At 38.8% G+C, this 16,303-nt stretch overlaps 3 protein-coding genes across 4 annotated transcripts; all 3 read left to right on the forward strand.

The window, feature by feature from the left end:
• The first annotated feature begins 24 nt into the window (after nucleotides 1-24).
• LOC103451604 (protein DETOXIFICATION 12-like) lies at nucleotides 25-4,202 on the forward strand. Of its 2 annotated transcripts, none has more exons than XM_008391016.4 (7): nucleotides 25-581; nucleotides 1,848-2,392; nucleotides 2,519-2,605; nucleotides 2,695-2,751; nucleotides 2,831-3,069; nucleotides 3,163-3,368; nucleotides 3,705-4,202. In XM_008391016.4, the coding sequence occupies exons 1-7, from the start codon at nucleotides 333-335 to the stop codon at nucleotides 3,789-3,791; spliced, it is 1,470 nt and encodes a 489-aa protein (XP_008389238.2). In that variant the 5' UTR covers nucleotides 25-332; the 3' UTR covers nucleotides 3,792-4,202. The 2 variants fall into 2 exon arrangements, with proteins under 2 accessions (XP_008389238.2, XP_008389239.2); XM_008391017.4 differs by having other exon boundaries at nucleotides 2,831-2,922.
• A 360-nt stretch (nucleotides 4,203-4,562) lies between these two features.
• Nucleotides 4,563-5,036, forward strand: LOC139190433 (uncharacterized). The gene has a single exon (XM_070810730.1). The coding sequence runs from the start codon at nucleotides 4,563-4,565 to the stop codon at nucleotides 5,034-5,036; it is 474 nt and encodes a 157-aa protein (XP_070666831.1).
• Nucleotides 5,037-11,972: 6,936 nt separating this feature from the next.
• LOC103414385 (protein DETOXIFICATION 12-like) lies at nucleotides 11,973-13,997 on the forward strand. The gene is made up of 6 exons (XM_029091572.2): nucleotides 11,973-12,511; nucleotides 12,623-12,709; nucleotides 12,842-12,898; nucleotides 13,051-13,289; nucleotides 13,393-13,598; nucleotides 13,833-13,997. The coding sequence occupies exons 1-6, from the start codon at nucleotides 11,973-11,975 to the stop codon at nucleotides 13,881-13,883; spliced, it is 1,179 nt and encodes a 392-aa protein (XP_028947405.2). The 3' UTR covers nucleotides 13,884-13,997.
• The last annotated feature ends 2,306 nt before the right edge of the window (nucleotides 13,998-16,303 follow it).

The raw sequence follows: 16,303 nt of genomic DNA on the forward strand, positions 1-16,303 counted from the left end.
GTAGACATATATCAAGTTCGTTTTTGTGTGTAATATCTTCTTCTTCTTCTTTTTTGTTGTATTTAAACCCTAATCTTTGCCTCTTTGGTGGCCAAGCAAATAAGATAAGGATTCACAAAACCGCTCTGTTTTTCCTGCTGTCATATTGGCTGTATATACGCAGAGTCATATAAAAATGTGAACTTTTGGTCAATTTCCGTGAAATCTCATAACTTTCTCCCTCCGTCTTCTACGTTCCAATATCCAAACCTCCAAAGTCAATACGTCTCACCGGCTAGTGAGGCAGGCGGCCCCCGACGATCCAGCTCCACGCTTCCGCTGCAGACTCCGCCATGGAAGAGAGCTTGCTGTTACCGAAATACGGAGAAGAAAGAAGTAACACTAGTATTCTGACGTGGAGTTCTTTCTTCGAAGAAGTGAAGAGGTTGGGATGCATAGCGGGTCCCATGGTTGCCGTGGTTTTATCTCAGTACTTGTTGCAGGTCATTTCGATGATGATGGTCGGCCACCTGGGCGAGCTCGCTCTCTCCAGCACCGCTATCGCCATCTCCCTCTCCGGGGTCACCGGCTTCAGTCTTTTCGTAAGTCTTTCTTTCTTCCTTTGTATCTTTTGGAATTAACGTCCAACTGTTTTTGTTGCTCGTGAATCAAGATTGCATTGTTTTCCAAACTGCGTTATTCTAAAATACTATAATTTGTCGGGGTGAGAGACTCGAACTCGGGTGCAGAAGGACCATAATCAACTGGCCTAACAGACGTCTGCCATATTCTACACCACCATTGTAGATTATCCTTCTTATTGCATGATTGTCCTTGAATTTTTGCTCTAATCTTTACCCAGTAGCATTTGCATCTGGCTAGTTTTTATCACTTGGTCTGATACTATCTGATGAATACGAATACGACACCCAAGACTGCATTTCGGATTCTATAACTACATAATCAAAGACGTGTTGAAATGAATGACTCAATTCCACTGCACCACAAGAGACAGAGTCACAGAGCACGAAGAGATTGACCAGTTGGAGAAATTTTTTATTGTGACCGGAACACGAGTTTTTATATAAGTGTTAGAAAATTTTAATATTTAAGTTATTAACTTTTTAACACCAATATATCATAATTTGTATAATAACATGTGGTGTACCATCTTGTGTTTTGATCATACTGAAAAATCTCTCGACCGGTTGACGTCTATGTCGTTTTTGGCTGTAATATATTTGGTTTCTTTCGCTTTGGCCAAAGATTTCAGGTTTTATTGATTAATTAATCACAAGTGGTTCATTAGCACTTTGTCATCAATCATGGGGCCGGCTAATAATGGGTTATATAAATTAATGCGAGTGTTGCTGGGGCATCTTTTGCTAATATTCACTGGCACTGCTGCAGGACAATAGTTGCACATTCATATTAATTTGTCTTCTCATAAATATTTTATCCACTAAAATGTTTCCTGTCTACTATGCTTGGACACAACGGCATACCCTACTATTCCCATATCATGTTGTATCTCCATAACTATGTCCGTGTCCATGCATCATAGTTTCTTGTATAAACATTGTCCACAAACCATGTAGAAGTTGAATCTGTGTGCACCGTCGGTTTGTAAAAATACTAAAGATGTGAGGATGCTATGATGTATATCATGAAACTACTTGAAGATAATCTTATAAGCACCAAATTGATGATGATTAAGTACGAATTTCGGCGTAGATGACAAGTTTCAGTGTATTAATGCAAGATTGAAACCATTAGCCGTGCATTGGTAAAGGGTTGATCATGTACTGGGTTTTATATAGATTTGTGTCTAATAACTAAGTGGATTTTGTAACTTGCTGTTTGAACAGTTGGGAATGGCTAGTGCGTTGGAGACTCTGTGTGGTCAGGCATATGGAGCAGAACAATATCAGAAACTTGGACTCCAAACTTACACTGCTATATTTTCTCTCAACTTGGTCTGCCTTCCTTTATCTTTGATATGGATTTATATGGAGAAGTTACTGATTTTCATGGGTCAAGACCCTGTAATTTCTCGTGAAGCCGGCAAGTTCACAATCTGGCTTCTTCCCGCACTTTTCGCTTATGCCACTCTTCAGCCACTCATTAGATACTTTCAGACACAAAGTTTAGTAACTCCTATGCTCATAAGCTCGTGTGCGACCCTTCTGTTCCATATTCCTCTGTGTTGGCTTCTAGTATTCAAGTCTGGAATGAACAACCTTGGAGGAGCATTAGCAATCAGTATTTCATATTGGGTGAATGTGATTCTACTTGCATTGTACATGAAGTTTTCTGATGCTTGTTCCAAAACCCGAGTTCCAATTTCTGTGGAGATCTTCCATGGAATTGGAGAGTTCTTCCGCTTTGCCATCCCTTCTGCAATAATGATATGGTAGTCAATTTCTTCCTTGCATTCTAGTCTCAAGAAGACGTTTTACTATGCTTGATTCTTACAATATGTTCTTTCCAACGTCAGTTCTTTTCTTTTTTCTCCATTGATTTTCGTTGATGGTTGCAGCCTTGAGTGGTGGTCATTTGAGCTGCTTATTTTGCTGTCTGGACTTTTACCAAATCCGGCTCTTGAAACTTCAGTTCTGTCTGTATGGTATATAGTCTGTATAATAAAAATCAGTTTGTCAATTTGATGACCATGTAGAAAATATGTGATTATTCTCAACTGATTGTTCTGGACAGTCTGCAGACGATTTCTACACTCTATGCAATACCATATGGGTTTGGTGCTGCAGCAAGGTATGTTCATGCACATTTATACCGTCAGATTACATTTACACCATCAGCTTATCTTTTTCTTTCTTTGCTTATTGTGCAGTACTAGAGTTTCAAATGAACTAGGAGCTGGTAACCCACAAGGTGCTCGAATAGCTACTTTTGCTGCAATGTTTCTTGCAGTCGCAGAGACAAGTATAATCACCACGACCCTCTTTGCCTGCCGCAATGTATTTGGTTACACTTTTAGCAATGAGAAAGAAGTCATCGATTACGTCAAAATCATGGCTCCTCTAGTTTGCCTGTCTGTTACCCTAGACAGTTTTCAAGGGGTCCTTTCGGGTTTATTTCTTTATCTTCTCCTGTTAGCAGTAAATAATTGAGTTCTTTCATGTTTCAGTCTAATGTTATGTGTTTTGTGAATGGTTAAATCAGGTATTGCTAGAGGAACTGGGTGGCAGCATATAGGGGCTTACATAAACCTCGGAGCGTTTTATCTTTGTGGGATTCCAGTTGCAGCCACATTGGCTTTCTGGGTACAACTGAGAGGAAGGGGCCTTTGGATTGGAATACAAGTCGGTGCTTTTGTGCAAACCATGATGCTCTCTTTAGTAACAAGTTGTACAAATTGGGAAAAGCAGGTCTGTTTCTCAACCTTAACTCTCTTTATAAAGTTAATCTTCTCCAGTTGCTTCGACTATTCCACTATTTTCTGTTTGGTTGCCAAGAATCTGGGAGGGAAGACGAAGAACATTTCGTATCTTATGACCACCATTCTAATCCATTCTCTTAAACTGTCTCAAGATGTGTTCTTTTTCTTCAAACTCCCCACTGCTTTGGTATTTCCTTGTTTCTTCTTGGCACTTAAACAGAGCACCTATCCAAAACTAATGGGAGTTGCCAGCCATCCGCAGACACAACGTTTGGTTAAACATGGCCTCCGAGAGGATTTTGATGTTGGTCTTTTGATGTTTCAGGCAAGTAAGGCAAGGGAGAGGATATTTGAGGGAAGGCCCCAACAAGTCAATGGCTTGTGTGACAAGGCAGAGAGTAATGAGTTTTGACGAGCACAATTCTCTCTATCGCGGGATTAAGGAAGAAGTATTAGCTTGATCCATACTTTTGTCAACAATAGTTGCTAGACATTATTGGTATAGACAATAAACTTGTAATTATTCCTGTAGTTAGCCCTCATTACTTTACTTTATAGCTAGCCATCATTACTTTACTTTATAGCTAGCCATCATTACTTTGCTTTGCTTTCATTTTCTCCTTATTTTCCTCTTCGGTGTTTTCCTCATGTAATCATCATTTGGCTTGTCCACTTGTTAGGACTAGTTTTTGGCCCTGTATAAGAGAGGACTTCCCTATTGTAAACAAAGAATAATGAACTATATTTCAATTTCTGAGATGGTATCAGACCAGTCGATCATGACTGACTCTTGAACCTCAAAAACAGAAAAAAGCTTCCGCCATATCATATCTCAATCATCATATCAGTTTTATTTTTATTTCAACTTCACTGATCTTAAGCCTATACAATGGCTAGTGATGATGAAGTATCAGACCCACCAATTCAGTCATTCACACCAGGTGAATCAAACTCCACCACACAAGTGGTCACCATTCAAAATGATAATTCCTATTTCTCTGCAGGAATTAAATTTGATGAGAACAACTATTCTCTATGGCATCAAGTCATAGAGATGAAAATTGCTGGTCGTGAAAAACATGGGCATCTTTCCGGTGATACCAAACAACCTGCAATCACAGACCCACTGTATAACAAGGGGCGAGCTGAAAATTGACAAGTCAAAAGTTGGTTATTTGATGCTATGACACCCAATCAGATGAAGCAGTTCATCCGTTACGACACAGCCATGCAGGTATGGGATGCCATAAAAAAGACTTACTCAGATGGCTCTGATGAAGCCAAAATTTATGATCTTCATAAAAGGTCATTTACCATGAAGCAAAAAGGAGCTCCTATTGCTAACTATTACAGCAATCTCACCGAGATTTTTCAAGAACTTGATCAACTTAGTCCTACTAACATGAAGCACCCAAATGATATCTCATCAAGGCAGCAAGAAATTGAGCGACTTCGAGTCTATATTTTTCTTGCAGGATTAGACAACAAGTTTGATCAAATTCGTGGTGAGATTTTAAGGATGGAGCCCAAACCTGGTCTTGAAATAGCATACTCTCATGTCAAACATGAAAGCAATCGACAAGGAACCGTGTCAGAAAGTGCCACCATGCCTGAAGCTACTGTGCTCTTTACCATAAATTCTCGATCTCTACAATGACCTCGACTTCAAAACATAAACTCCTCAACAGTTGATCGATTTCGTAATCAACCACCTATGCAGTGCACCAAATGCGGATTGAAAAATCATACTATTCAAGGCTGTTATGAGATTATTGGCTATCCAGAATGATAGGTTTACAAAGGACGAAAGAAGGAATCTAGCAGAGCATCATTCACCACCTCTGAGTCTTTTCAAGATGTTAGCTCATCTGACCATGTCCCAAAAGCCTTGAACACCTCAAGTATATCTAATTCTACATCCGCTAATACTTGTAATAAATCGTGGATTATTGATATAGGTGCCACAGATCACATGACATCTGATGCTAGCATTCTTCACTCACTAAAAACAGCCAACCAGACATTCATTACCAGTGCCAATGGTTCAATCTCTCCGGTTACTGGAGAAGACTCTCTTTCACTAACTTCCTCACTCAATCTTGATCATGTCCTAGTTGTACCATCTCTAGATTATGATCTTTTATCTGTTTCTCAAATTATTGACTCCCTTAATTGTTTTGTTTCCTTTTGGCCACTATATTGTCTTTTCCAGGATTTGCTCACAAGGGCCGTGATTGGTTGTGGTACTAGAAGGGGCAAACTATATTATTTGGACTTAACGGAAGAATGCAACAATAGATTGAGTCAAGTACATCATGTAAGCAAAGACGAATCAACCCGAATGAAGAAGATTTGGTTATGGCACAGGCGATTAGGACATCCCTCATTTGGTTATCTTAAACTTTTATTCCCTCAACTTTTTCCCCAATTCAAAGAATCTGATTTCCATTGTGAAATTTGTATTTTGGCCAAAAGTTATCGTGTTTCCTATCCATTAAGATTAAATAAAAGTTTTGTGCCATTCATGGTCGTTCATTCTGATGTTTGGGGTCCTGCCAGAATTCTTACCATTTCTGGATTTAGATGGTTTGTGACATTTATAGATGACTGTACTAGAATGACCTGGGTGTTTCCAATGAAGCATAAGAGTGAAGTTCCTACCAAGTTCAATATTTTTCATCAATATATTGCAACTCAGTTTGACAAGAAAATTCAGACACTCAGGTCTGATAATGGAGGAGAATATGTCAATCATGCTCCGCATAACTATTTGCAAGAGCATGATATTGTTCATCAAACCACATGTGCCTATACACCTCAGCAAAACGGTGTAGCAGAGAAGAAGAATCGACATCTCTTAGAAGTGGTTCGTGCATCTTTATATGGTGCCAATATGCATTATAAGTTTTGGGGGGAGGCACTGTGTTCTACAACATATCTCATAAATCCAACACCATCCAGTACTCTCCAATATCAAACACCACTCCAAACACTTAACCACCTTCTCACCATTCCATCTATCTCAAACTTAGAATCACGTGTCTTTGGTTGTGTGGCTTATGTACAGGTTTATCCACATCAATGGGGGAAGTTTGATCCATGTGCCTTCCGGTGTGTATTCTTGGGTTATTCTGATACAAAAAAAGGATACAAATGTTTTCATCCTCCTACCCAAACTCTATACATCATTGCAGATGTCCAGTTTCAAGAAGGAGAAACATATTTTGCAAAGGGAGACATTGAGTATCCCCTTCAGGAGGACAATAGTATGTTTGAAAAGGATACCCAAGACATTAGCAACATTAAAATTGTTGCAGAAATTTCAGAAACTGAGATAAATGTTGATAAGTTGGCAGACGACTGTAATCAAACAATACATGCAGAAACAGAATCATTGACTCCAACATACACATAAGTACATCCAGCAACGTTAAGTCCAGATGGCTTGGGATTGCCTTATTCGATAGTACCACATGATCAATCAGCCCTTGAACACAATCAACAGGTAACTAATCAATCTAATTCTATTGAGATCGTATCTGAGTCAAGTCAAATTGAGTCCACTAATTATCAACTTCCCCCTCGAAAATCTCGAGGGATTCCTAAACAGTTATATGATCCTGATCCTAGAGCCAAGGTTAAATACCCAATTGCTAACCATGTGTCCCTTCATAGGCTATCTACATCATGTGAGGCATTTATAAATCAATTATCCACTGTATCTATTCCTTGTAGTGTAGAGGATGCTATGAAAGATGCTAGGTGGACTTGTGCAATGAATGAAGAAATGGAGGCACTCCAGAAATATTTCACTTGGGAGTTAACTAACCTACCCAAGGGGAAGAAATCAGTTGGTTGCAGGTGGATATACACAGTAAAATTCAATGCAGATGGCATTATGGAGCAATACAAAGCAAGATTAGTGGCAAAAGGCTACACCCAGACCTATGACATTGACTACAGAGAGACTTTTGCCCCTGTACCTAAGATAAGCACTATTCGTGTACTTTTATCCCTAACAGCAAACCTTGACTGGCCTTTGCAACAATTCGATGTCAAAAATGCTTTCCTGCATGGAGATTTAGAAAAATAAGTTTATATGGAGCTTCCCCTAGGATGCAAGCTGGATCCCAATCAGACCAACAACATTTGTAAACTAAAAAAGTCTTTGTATGGTTTAAAGCAATCACCAAGAGCTTGGTTTGGGAGATTTACCAAATCGATGAAATTTTTCGGATACAAGCAAAGCAACTCAGATCATACTCTTTTCTTAAAGCATAAGAAAGGTAAAATCATTGCTCTTATTGTATATGTGGATGGCATGGTGGTTACAGGAAATGATCCAGAAGAGAAGGCAGCACTGCAAAAGTATCTAGCAAGTGAATTTGAGATGAAAGATCTCAGTGCTTTAAAGTATTTCTTGGGCATTGAGGTGGCCCGCTCATAACAAGGAATATTTCTATCACAACGGAAATATGTTCTTGATATTTTGACGGAAACTGGGATGCTAGCATGCAAACCAGCAGATACCCCAATTGAGCTGAATCACAAACTTGGTGAATATCCTGATCAGATACCTACCAATAAAGAGAGATATCAACGAATTATGGGTAAGCTAATATATCTTGCACATAATAGACTAGATATAGCGTATGCAGTCAGCATGGTAAGCCAGTTTATGCATGCACCAAGTGAAACACACATGGACGCTGTAAACCGTATCTTGAGGTATTTAAAGTCAACTCTTGGAAAAGGATTAATGTTTTCAAAACATGATCATCTAGACATTAAAGGCTACATTGATGCTGATTGGGCTGGTGATGTAACTAACAGACGATCAACATCAAGATACTTTGTTATTGTTGGAGGAAATCTAGTCTCTTGGCGTAGTAAGAAACAAAAGGTTGTTGCTAGATTAAGTGCTGAAGCAGAATATCGGAGCATGGCACATGGAGTATGTGAACTGCTTTGGGTGAAGAATTTACTGAGAGATTTGAGATTTAGGCCCAAGCATGCTATGCGTCTACATTGTGACAACAAGGCTGCAATTGACATTGCTCACAATCCGGTTCAACATGATCAAACCAAACATGTGGAGGTGGATAGATATTTTATTAAAGAAAAAATTTAGGCAAGACTTATTGAAGTTCCATTCGTTAAATCTGAAGATCAATTAGCAGACATGCTCACCAAAGCAGTCACAAGTTCAGTATTTCACAACTCACTAAGCAAGTTGGGCATTCATGACATCTACGCACCAACTTGAGGGGGAGTGTCAACAATAGCTGCTAGACATTATTGGTATAGACAATAGATTTGTAATTATTCCTCTAGTTAGCCATCATTACTTTATTTTATAGCTAGTCATCATTACTTTGCTTTATAGCTAGCCATCATTACTTTGATTTATAGCTAGCCATCATTACTTTGCTTTGCTTTCCTTTTCTTCTTATTTTCCTCTTCGGTGTTTTCCTCATGTAATCATCATTTGGCTTGTCCACTTGTTAGGACTAGTTTTTGGCCCTGTATAAGAGAGGACTTCCCTCTTGTAACAAAGAATAATGAAGTATATTTCAATTTCTGAGAACTTTTGACACCGAAATTTTTTGTAATAACACATTCGAATATGGTTGATACATATAGGCTTGTGGCATTCGATCTTGACTACGATCAAGTGAGATAGACGTTTTGAAATGTAACATGGTGTCCTGAATCTCCTGATAGCATTGCATTTGCTGCTCAAAATATGTATCAGAATGTATGCGGCAAGTCTATTGCAATATATGGCAAGAAAGAGCAACTGAGTTGTGATGAATCAGAAATTTTATAAAATGTGTAAAGTTGATAAAAACTCTGTTGAGTTAGTTTTGTTCTGCAATTTATCCATAATAAACGATTCAATTCACATGCTTAATAGAAACATCACTTCTACTATATCAACCCATATTTCGAATATTAACATGTAGACTGAAATGTCATGGGTTCGAGTTGTAGAAACTACCTCTTTGCAAATCAAGAGTAAAACTGCGTACGATAGACGTTCTCCTACCCTTGCAAAACGGAGAATTTCGTTGGCTCGGGTCGCCTTTTTTAACATGACAACTTTATTTTACTGTAAATCAGCCCTGTAATATTTACTCTGTTTTTCTTTATGTCACATTGGCTCTGCTTTTGTAGCCTAGCAAATAAAGATTTTCCATAATTCCTTTGCTTTTATGCATACAATGCCTTTCTCTTTCTCACCAAAAAGGTAAACTTGCCATGTGCATTTACTCCTTAGAATCACCTCTATCAGTCCAAATTGGCCACTTCAGTATATTTTTTGTTGCTGATATAAGCGTTATTCTACGCTAAATTCATCTAAATTGCAGGACAAGAAATCAAACAACATGTGTTTTTTTAATTGTAAATATGCCCTATAATCTTGCCTGTTTTGTAGCCCAGCAAATAAAGATTTATAATTGCTCTGTTTTTCTTGCTGTCGTATTTGCTATACACTTGGCAGTGATTCATAAGAAACAGGTAATAATGTCCCCATGAAAGGTCAAAACTTTCCAAATGCCCAACGTCCATAGGTTATTAGGCTTATTGGTTGATCATCAGGTCCTGTGGCGACCGCGGAGACTGAATTCCTCCTGAGTTCCGCCATGGAAGAGAGCTTGCTATTGCCAAAATACAGAGAAGAGCAACGAAGAAGCAGTAGAAATTCAAGTAGTAGTAGTAGTTGTCTAACATGGGTTTCTTTTTATGAAGAAGTAAAGAGGTTGGGATGCATAGCAGGACCAATGGTTGCTGTGGTTCTATCCCAGTACATGCTGCGGTTTATTTCAATGATAATGGTTGGCCACCTGGGTGAACTTGCTCTCTCCAGCTCCTCCATAGCCATCTCCCTCGCCGGCGCCACTGGCTTCAGTCTTTTCGTAAGTCTATCTTCCTTCCATCTTCTTCTTGTTTGTGGAAATGGCCACAAACCTTCCATTCTTTTTGCAATGCGATATTCTAAGCTACTCTCGCCTATTTCTTACTGGTAAGGATTTTGAACTCAGGTCACTGTCACGACCAACCGACCTAACCCATGTATGCAAGACTTCACCTTTGAAGCTCCCACCCACCATTGTAGATTATGGGCTTTGCCATCATAATTAACGCCTAATCACGAATTATATGAAGTAATGTGTGTTTAATTGGACTCTGCTACTGCAGATTAATTTGTCTTTCCATAACTCCTCTGTCCACTGAAATGTTTCATGTACAGAAAATTGTTCCCAAACCATGCTGGGATCAATGCTGTGAGTGTTGTATGTATATCATGGAACTTCTTAATGATAATCTTATAAACTACGAATGGAAACGGACAAGGATACGGGGATACGACCGACAAGGGAATAGGTCATATTAACGAGAAGAATTGTTGTATGACTACAAAGGAATACAACATGAGGATACGAGGGAATACCATTGTGTCCATGCATCTAGAGCAACACAACTTACTGATAATAGAGTACGAATTTTAGCACAGATGTAGTACTAATTGTTGGAAAATTTAATATTAATATTATTATATTATATTTCTTAATTGAATGGAAATTATAAGTGATGTCTTTTGGTGGAAATATGTGTCTATCCTAATGAAAAGTTGCAACTTTTGACTCATGAATAGTCACATGTTTTCCAAAGAGGTATCTCAAATTCTATAAATAAGGAAGCCCCCATGTCACTTAACAACTTTTACACTTACATATTCAAACATATAGTGCACTATTGTTAAAGAGTTTTGTAATGTCCCATTGAGTTTGTTATACCATACTTAGAGCCTCTGTATTTAGACCTCGTATAAATATTCGGGGGACTCAAATATAATTATGTAATAAATGAAGGGACAAATATGTAATAAGTGAGGAGCCTTTAGTCTACAAAAGGGACTCCTCACCCTCACAATCCTCAAAGGTCACATCCCCAAAGAGAGGCTCATATCCAGCAATCCCCTCACACTCTCAAACTCTCTTTCTCTGGGGGACTTCCCCTCACCCTTGTAATCCATACATACAGTTAGAGAGAAATACAATCAACATCAGTGTGGAGGTAGCCCAAACATTGGGGTGAACCACGATACATCTTGTGTTCTTACTTTCTTGCAGATTCACGGTCGGATTTACGTTGTTCCAAGACCCCTCCGGTTTTGTGTATCAACAGAGTTCGTATTGGTGAGTTTTCAACACAATCGTGGTTCATTGGAGCCTTGTGATTTGGAGTGATACTATTATAAGGACGTGGTCGTTGTATCCTGGGAGACAAGCACTGAACAACCATAAGCACCATAGTGGGACGTAAACTTGTCTTAAGGACAGATTGTACAAAACTTGCTTTAACCGTATTTTCAAGTTTTTCTAATCCATTATGTCAGGTTCATTTAATATTGGTTATGTACTCATGTGCCTGCACCACTTCCATATATAAGTGCATGAATTATTTCTTGATTTTCTATGTGATAGCAATTGGACCATAATTTTTCCAACACTAATATCGAAATAATGACGATTTTCGTAGCGTAGATGTTTATAATCTATCTAATAATCTATATGAACAGTTGGGAATGGCAAGTGCACTGGAAACTTTATGTGGGCAAGCATATGGAGCAGAGCAATATCAGAAACTTGGACTTCAAACGTACACTGCTATATTTTCTCTCAACATGGTTTGTCTGCCTTTATCTTTGATATGGATATATATGGAGGAGATACTGATTCTCACCGGTCAAGACCCTGCGATTTCTCGCGAAGCCGGAAAATACATAATCTGGCTTATTCCTGTTCTATTTGCTTATGCAACTCTTCAACCGCTCATTCGATACTTTCAAACACAGAGTTTAGTAATGCCTCTGCTGGTAACCTCTTTCGCCACCTTTTTATTCCATATTCCTCTCTGCTGGATTCTAATATTCAAGTCTGGATTAGAACACCTTGGAGGAGCATTAGCAATCGGCATTTCCTATTGGTTGAATGTGATTTTTCTTTGGTTATACATGAAGTTTTCCCCTGCCTGTTCAAAAACTCGTGCTCCAATTTCGAAGGACATATTCCATGGAATCGGAGAATTCTTTCGTTTTGCCCTGCCTTCTGCAGTAATGCAATGGTAGCCAGTTTCTCCCTGTATTTTAGTTTCAAGAAAAGATTTCGATATGCTTAATTTCTTAGTCTTACATTTCTCTCTGTCCTTTGTCTTGGTTCTTGTTGATGGTTGTAGCCTTGAGGGGTGGTCATTCGAGCTGCTTATATTGCTGTCTGGATATTTACCAAATCCGGCTCTTGAAACCTCAGTTCTGTCCGCATGGTAAGTTTTCTGTTTTTGTTGCATTTCAGATGCCAATCAGATATTCTAAGAACGATGCAGGAAAAAATTATAATTTCAGTTTGATCTCCATTTAGAAAGCTCGTGGTTATTCTAATTGATTGGTTTGGACAGTCTTCTGGCGATTTCAACGGTCTATGCAATACCATATGGGTTTGGTGCTGCAGTAAGGTATGCTCAAACATTAAGCACTTAAGTCTTAACTCTGAAGTTCCATCAAACTGTACATATTTGCGTGCTAAATCGCAGTGCAGCTAAATTTGCATAAAAAGATCTCTAATAAGCAATAACTTGTCTTTTTCTTTCCTTTGGGTGTTGTACAGTACTAGAGTTTCAAATGAACTGGGAGCTGGTAACCCACAACGTGCTCGTATAGCTACTTTTGCTGCGATGTTTCTTGCAGTCACAGAGACAAGTATAACAACCACGACCCTCTATGCCTGCCGGAAAGTATTTGGTTACACTTTTAGCAACGAGAAAGAAGTCATCGATTACATCACAGTCATGGTTCCTCTAGTTTGCCTGTCTGTCATACTAGACAGTATACACGGGGTCCTTTCAGGTCAGTTGCCTTATCTTCTGCGGGTAGTACTACACAATTAAGCATTGTTCTAAAGAATGGTGTTTGGATCTAATGTTATATGTTTTTTGAACCGCTAAATCAGGTGTTGCTAGAGGAACTGGGTGGCAGCACATAGGGGCTTACATCAACCTTGGAGCATATTATCTTTGTGGAATCCCCGTTGCTATCGTGTTGGCTTTCTGGGCACAGCTAAGAGGAAGGGGCCTTTGGATTGGTATACAAGTTGGTGCTTTTGTGCAAGTCAGTCTGCTCGCTTTAGTAACATGTTGTACAAATTGGGAAAAGCAGGTTAAATACTCGACCCTAACTCGATCTTCTCCGCATTCATTTCCAAAATTCTCTGTTTGGTTGCCAAGAAGTCGGGAGGAAAGATGAAGAACATTTTCTCTTACGAGTACAACGATATGTTCTTTTTGTTCAAACTCCCTACTTGAAAGCCAACCACAGACACAACATTTCATTAAGCACGACCTCCTTTTATGTGGTTTCGAGGATATTAAGGTTGGTCTTTTTAAGTTTCAGGCAAGTAAGGCAAGGGAGAGGATATTTGACAGGAGCCCCCCTGGAAGTTAATGCCTTGTGTGACAAGGCAGAGAGTAATAACACATTCGCATATCATTGATACATATAGGCTTGTGGCATTCAGTCTTGACTACGATCAAGTTGTATAGACGTTTTGAAATGCAACATGGTGTCCCGAGTCTCCTGATAGCATTGCATTTGCTACTCAAAATCTGTATGACAATGAACGCGGGCAACAAAGAGCAGCTGAGTTCTGATGACCCATTGTTTGTACCCGATTTTAATCTATCTGCCCACCCGTGCAATCGTGGCCGTTGAGTGAGACCCTCCGATAGCTTCGAGAGTAAATAAATGTTTTTGATAACTTCTTTAAGATTTTATCATTGGTTTTTATCATGATAATCATCTTGGAGTTTTTATTTAAAATGTTTTGACAGCAACAAAGTAAAGATGATAGAATCCTTCTCCCACGCAATCACGTTTTGATTTTATAAGCAGTGTGATTGCTTTCCAATTCCACAAATTCAAATGAGATGAAGGATTGTTAAGGTGAAGAAATTTTTCATTGTGATGGGAACACGGATGGTACATCACATATTTTTATGTAAGTAATGATAAATTTTATTTTTTAAATTATTAACTTTTTAACCTACAAATTCCACAATTTGTATAGTGATACGTGGTGTATCACCTCGTGTGCCGATTACACTGAAAAATCTCTCGTTAAGGTGGGCACGTGTTTGGGATTTATGACTTTGCATGGCAGCATGGGGATTAGCTACCCTCCATGCAAATTATGCATGCACGGGGTGGTTGGTCAAAGCCTAAGATGCCAAAAAATAAAAAGAAGAGATAAACAATGCAAATTATGCATGCACACCCCGGTTGGTCAAAGCCTAAGATGCCAAAAAATAAAAAGAAGAGATAAAGATGGAGTTTCATCCCCACCAAATGATGATGAGGGTGCCAAATCACAAGAGGGTTTTGAAATATCATGACTCTATCCTATTCTATTGCATGGTTTGAGTCGATCTGGTGCACGTGGCTTAAGTGGGTAATGCCAAGTGAGGATCATTTGTCACAATGAATATCTTGTATTCATTTTGTTCGCTGAGCAGACTCACCTCATAAATGTAAAGCTCCAGACAACATTCAAGGACCTTCGAGACAACACACAGATCTATCATGTGCAAACTCTTGAACACACAGATCTATCATGTGCAAACTTTTGCTTTATGTGAAACCCTCTCATCTTTGAGAAAAGTACGGATCTTCCTAACTTCGTCAAGCAGACCTTGCAATTTGTAGAAATGGCTCTATACTTGACAATCGGCGACATCTTGTAATTTCTAGAAATAGTTCTGGAGCCGTAGAATCAAGTGATCAAGGAGTACCTTGCAATTTGTTGAAATAGCTCTACTCCAAGTTCGGTTGACTATTTATCCAAATCTCTATCAACAAAAGGTCCTTGCATCCTTGTTGGAAGAGGTCACTTCATTAGCTTTCTCAACGAAGTGAGGTGTTACCAGGTTATGTCATTCGGCACATTGAAAGCTGAATGTTTATTGAACTTCATAGAAACTAGCAGTCTTGCCTTTAGGTTATAGAACCCAAAGGTCGAGACAAGTTCCTTCCTCAGTCGCAGTTGTGAAAAACTGAAGTTAGCACCTCGTTCGACACCACCACCACTCATTTACTCATCGACTAAGCTCGAGCTCGGTCACCAAGTTGACATGCTCCGCATTCAACCGAAAAACATAATTAGCTATTACCTATTCGGCCTGGAACGCTTGATAATTTTTAGGATAAACACTCATATATCGAAATTAACGCGCACATAAGCCCTATAGTATTTGCTCTGTTTTTCTTGCTGTCACATTGGCTCTGCTTTTGTAGCCTAACAAATAAAGATTTCCCATAACTTCTCTGCTTTTATGTATACAATGCCTTTCTCCTTATCTCTTCGTATCATGTGCACCAAAAATGGAGATTTTTGGCATGTCTACTTAGGCCATCTCCAATCGATCCGGCCAAAGGGTCGTAAGGCTAAAAATAGCCCGTTTTGACCTAAAAATCATCTCCAACCGAAGGTTAGGCCAAAGGGCTCTTAGGCCCCATCCGGCCAAAAATAGGAGAACTGACCAATGGGCTGGCCAAGAGCAGCTAGCCCGCCAGCCTTATAGCCCAACCCAAGCACATGTTACCTGACGTCAGGTTAAAGTTTTATTTTATTTTTTGATGAAATTTAAAAGAAAAAAAATCTATTTTTTTTTAATAAATACCCAAGTCATTTCTACCATATTTCTCACATCATTTTCACCATTCCATACTATATTACCTCATTTTATTTCAATTATTCACCAATTTTTCACATCCTTTTCATTTTATAAAGATAAGAAATCTGAAAGCTTATTAATTTAGCGACAAGTGGCACTCAAAATATATCCGAAAATCTTATTTTAACATTGTAG

Source organism: Malus domestica, chromosome 13 (assembly GCF_042453785.1).
Source record: "Malus domestica chromosome 13, GDT2T_hap1".
Taxonomy (NCBI): Eukaryota; Viridiplantae; Streptophyta; class Magnoliopsida; order Rosales; family Rosaceae; genus Malus; species Malus domestica.